The sequence below is a fragment of the Arachis stenosperma genome, chromosome 6 (genome assembly GCF_014773155.1).
Source record: "Arachis stenosperma cultivar V10309 chromosome 6, arast.V10309.gnm1.PFL2, whole genome shotgun sequence".
NCBI classification, from domain to species: domain Eukaryota; kingdom Viridiplantae; phylum Streptophyta; class Magnoliopsida; order Fabales; family Fabaceae; genus Arachis; species Arachis stenosperma.
Genome location: NC_080382.1, coordinates 127,114,143 through 127,119,355, shown reverse-complemented (window position 1 = coordinate 127,119,355; position 5,213 = coordinate 127,114,143). Strand labels below are relative to the sequence as shown.

Here is a 5,213-nt window from a genome sequence, read left to right as displayed (position 1 = left end):
TCTCCACAACCCCACTAAACAAATATTCCTTCGCACACTTCTTATGTTATAATGCACTTTCAGCATCACATAGAGCCTTCTCCCTGGCCATCTCCACTGAGAACTGAGGTCTTATGAAGATGATGTAGCTTATGCTAGTTGGAAGAATGCCATCAAAGATGAACTCGATGCACTACAGCAACTACAAACTTGGGAAATCCAAGCTTTTCCTCCTGGAAAGAAAGTCATAGGCTGCAAATGGGTGTTTAATCTCAAACATAACCCTGATAAAAGCATTGAAAAACATAAGGCGCAACTAGTCGTGAAAGGCTTCACCCAAGTACCCGGCATCGACTACCTCAATACATTTAGTCCTGTTTAAAAGCTCAGCACGCTTTGTATTGTGCTTACATTGGCTGTTGCCAAAGGTTGATTTCTTAAGCAGATTGACATCAACACAGCATTTCTTCATGGTGAGTTGGAGGAAGACGTCTATATGCTCATTCCCCCCGAGATGAATGCCCCTCTGAATCACATTTGCAAACTGCGAAAGTCTCTCTATAGCCTAAAACATGCGAGCTGACAGTGGAACAATATGTTAAAATCTATTCTATTAGAAAGTGAGTAGAGCCAATCGAAGTCTAATCACAGCTTGTTTACCAAACACAAGAGTAATGGCTTCACTGCCCTGCTAGTTAACGTAGATGATGTGGTGTTGGCAGGGAATGACATGAGTGAAATCATTTCCATTAAGGCACTATTTCATGAGAAGTTTCGCATCAAGGACATTGGTGATTTAAAGTTCTTCCTAGGGATAGAGGTTGCTCGAAGCAGGGAAGGCATTGCTTTATACCAACGAAAGTATGCTTTGGATTTATTACAAGATTCTGGAATGGAGCAGTGCAAACTAGCTTCGACACCAATGGATTATGGCACTAAGTTGACCAAAGATGGGGGGAATTACTACCTGACAATAGCACGTAAGGAAGCTAGTTGGCAAACTTCTTTATCTTGCTAACATAAGGCCAGAAATTAGTTTCACAATTGGCAAGCTTAACCAATTTCTTGAGAAACCAACTACTTTGCCTCTCAAGGCACCATATAGAGTTCAGAGATACATCAAGATGTCACCAGCAACCGGGTTGTTCTTCCCGTCCAAGTTTGATATGCTAGCGTCAGGCTTTAGTGACTCTGATTGGTCGGCGTGCCCTGATTCATGAAGATCCATATCTAGCTATTGTTTTTATATTGGGAGTTTGATTGTTTCATGGAAAAGCAAGAAAAAAATGAATGTGGCATCATCTTCTGCTGAAGTAGAATATCGAGCATTGCCCTCAGCCAATAGAGAAGCAATTTGGCTAAAGAAAGTCCTGAGAGACTTGGGTTTTGTGCTGGAGAAACCTAGAAGTCTATACTGTGATAGCCAAGCCGCCATTCATATCGCTCCCAATCCAGTTTTTCACAAACGAACAAAGCATATTGAGGTTGATTGCCATGTGGTAAGAGACAAGGTGATGGAGAAACTCATCCACTTACTTCCTATCTCGACTCATGAACAAATAGCAGACCTATTGACAAAGTCGCGCCACTTGCACCAGAAACTTTGTCCATTCTCTACGGTAAGTTAGGAACTACTGAACATTTATACTTCTAAGTTGAGGGAAGGTGTTACCTGACATGTGAGTTGAGAGACTAACAAACTAACCATTTAGTTAGCTAGTAGAAATATTTATCACAAAGGGGTTAAAGTAGAGTTTTATCAACTGCTATGCGTGTGTATACTAATATAGTGTGTGCGTGAACCTAACAAATTAGTTGAGCTTAACTCATTGTATCTATGGTTGTATATAAGGGTTGACATGCCTCATAGTTAATTGAGTTTTGCTATTTTTCTAATTCAAGTCACATCTCTATCTTTCTCTTCTCTGCTTTCTCTGAACTTGCACAATCTCTAGCTATTCTCACTGTACCTTCAAAAATTTTAACCATACAATTTTTTTTGTTATTGCTCTTGGTTTGTCTATTGAGAGAATAACCAACTTGGGTTTCTTCAATTCAAAACGACGTTGCACACATAATGCAACAAACCACGTTACACACGGAGTTTTCATGAATTTTTTCTTCTTTCATTTTGGTTTTTCTTTCCAACTTTTTTAACCTTTCTTTTCAAATTTTTTTGTTTTTTTGGCTAGAACATATTCAGAACTTGGGTGGTTCAAAAAATTGTAAAAAAATTGTAAAAAATTATAAAATTGATCTTATTTAAACACTCTGATAATTGGTAACAATAATTTTACCATGATTGAATAATTTGGTTTTCTAAAAAATGGTTAGTATTAATTAGGGTTAAGTACAATTTTGGTCTCCAAGATATAAGCCGAAAAATTTTTTCATCCCCAACATTTTTTTTCTAGAAAATCGTCCCTAAGGTTTAATTTAATTTTAAAATCGTCCTTCGAACCAAAATACCCTATGCCTTCTTCACCAAAATACCCGGTTCTTCTTTTCCATCACAACAATACCATGTCTTCTCCATCACAGAAGCATCAAAACAAAGAAGCAGAAGAACACAACAGCAACATAATTTCAACAGCAATAAAAAAATTTCAACTAATGCATATAAAAAATCAAAACAGAGAAAGCAGAAGAATGAAATAGAATCATAAGCAAAACAAAAATAGAGAAACAATGAAATCAATCAGAATGGAATCAGAGTCACAGTATAATTAACAAAATCAATAAATCAACAAATCTAACAATGTAATTAACAAAAGAAACAGAAGTAGAATAATCAACTTAATCAGAAATAGAGTTGAAACCCAACGGCGAGCTAACGAGGAAGAGGAGCAGTAACGAGATCCGGTGGCGAGATCCAGCGGCAAGATCCGGTGGTAAGATCCAGCGGCGAGGATGCGAATGACGACGAGCAACGGCAAGGAGCGGCGGCAAGATCCGGCAGCGAGATGCAATGGCAAAGACGCGGATGACAAGGGAAAACGACGAGGAGTAGCGGCGAGGATGCGAACGACGAGGAACAATGGCAAGGAGCAGTGGCGAGTGGTGAAGAACAGCGGCGAGCGATGGATTGCCTTCTCCCCTTGCATGATTCCCTTCTCCCCACCTTCCCTTACCCTTCTTCTTTCCGGAACCCCTCCCCCCATCTCCCATCCCCTTTAACCCGTTTTCTTTCTTTTTTTTTTTATTTTTTGATCTTATATTTTTTTCGTTAGAGATAATTTGGTAATAAACATTAAAATTTTGATAAAAATGATGATTTTAAAATTAAGTTAAATTTTAGGAATGATTTTGTATGCAAAAAAGAGTAGGGACATAAAAATTTTTGAATTTGAATCCTCTAAATTTTAGATTTTTACTTTAGATGATAAAGTGAAATCTCTCAGCATTGAATGTTTTCTCTCTCATGTTTTCTCTTGGTCTCACCTATAAAATAATTGGTGATAGATCATATTTTACCCTCTAAAGTAAAATTTAAAATTTAGAAGATCCAAATCCAAATTTTTTACTTATACCTTAGATATCAAAATCATACTCAATCCTATTAATTATTATAACTCAATTTTCAATTCCTCCAATAATCATCAAACATATCATATAAGATAATTAACTCCTAATTTATGAGGGGATTGGTTAGAAATTATTGTGTGGTAATCTAAAAGCCAAAATATTCTAGTAATAACAAAAACTATTAGAAATAAAAGGGCGAACTATCTTATTTAATTTTTTTTCCTCCGACCAAAAATGAGTAAAGGAGAGCAAAATCATCTTTGATTATAAAAGGTAAAAAATTAAAAATAAAAAGTGAAAGGAAGGAAAAGGGGGGAACACACGAGATATGATTTACATAAGGGAAACTAAGGGCAAAATGGCCTCCCAAAATCATCTCTGTAACTAGGAATTCGGAAGTGTCTAAGCCTCCCTTCTTGTTGCTTCATATATTTTTCACAAAGAAACGCTTTGGAGAATTTGTCTTCCACATTCCTATTAACATCATGAACAAAAACATGTGTCTCACCGCTATCTTTGTTTCTAGCCATCATTCCCGCCGTGTATATGGCCGTCATCCGCCCCGGCGCTTCATCGTAGTACCCTGTAGGCGCATCCACCATAATCAAATCCCATTTCGTATCGTAGACAAAAGAAGGCAGTCCCTTTAGAGCCAGCTGGCAGATAGAGATTCTTGGATCTTGGACCGCCGTGCACTCCGGCCCTTTCCCTACCTCCATCAGGTTATCCGCCTCATTCACCTTGCTATCGTAGCCGACATGGTAGGACTCCAGCGTGGGGAACCGCCGCCTTATTTGCTCGATCCACGCCTCGTCCTCCTCCAGGAAAACCGTCCTGCCGCCGTGGTTTAGTGTGCTCCACATGAGGCTGTCATGGCCTAATCCGAACACGAGAAAATTGCATGGCGAATGCTTCTCTAAAATTCTTGCTGACACTGAAATCTCCTTCAGAGTCTGTTGCGGGGTTATTGTTGAGGTTGCGTAGTGGATGAGAGCTTTGGATATCGAAGGCGAAAGCTTCGTGCACGATAGGGAACAATCTTCTGTTGAGGAGTGTAATGAGCCTTTTGCATCATTGTGTATGGTGGAAGATTTGGGAATGGAGAGAGAAGCAGCTTGGGAAGATCTTGGAGACAAATTTGGAGTGGAAGTAGAGAAGTTTGATCTGAGGACGAAGAGGATGAAGAATGAAACCAACACCGCTACAATGAGGAACTTGATGTTGAGGGTTTGATTTGCTTTAGGCCTCATGTTTGTGGTGCTTGAGTATGGTGGTGATTGTAAGTGTAGTTATGAAATTTAGGTTATAGTTGGCTTGAAATAGAGGAAGGTAAAAAGCTGTGTGTGTGAAGCTAAGGTAGAGATGTACAGACCAAATGACAAATTAAATTAACCATCAATGCTTGGACGCGAAGGGAAGGGGCATGCATCGCAGTGGATATTTGATGAAGACAAAAGAGCTGCCAGAATTGTGAATGAAGCAAACTGAAGTGGTTGTTGCACCTGAAAATTTGGTGGTTTTTTTTCAACAAATTTTGGAGAATGGTTTAACAAATCATGATATTATGTGTTTGAAAAATATTACGTCCATATACGGAAAAAAACAGTTATCAAATTAATTTTTATGTATAAATATACGTGTTAAATTTATTTTTAATTATATTTTAATATATGTTTTTTATCGGTATTAGATTTAATAAATTGATTTTT

At 38.1% G+C, this 5,213-nt stretch overlaps 1 protein-coding gene across 1 annotated transcript; it reads right to left on the bottom strand.

Moving 5' to 3' along the window:
- Positions 1-3,742: 3,742 nt before the first annotated feature.
- LOC130933247 (glucuronoxylan 4-O-methyltransferase 1-like) lies at positions 3,743-4,842 on the bottom strand. The gene has a single exon (XM_057862806.1). The coding sequence runs from the start codon at positions 4,752-4,754 to the stop codon at positions 3,852-3,854; it is 903 nt and encodes a 300-aa protein (XP_057718789.1). The 5' UTR covers positions 4,755-4,842; the 3' UTR covers positions 3,743-3,851.
- Between the last annotated feature and the right edge of the window lie 371 nt (positions 4,843-5,213).

What these genes read in the sequence shown, in the direction of transcription:
- LOC130933247 (XM_057862806.1), bottom strand. Translation starts at nt 4,754, where the DNA reads ATGAGGCCTAAAGCAAATCAAACCCTCAACATCAAGTTCCTCATTGTA.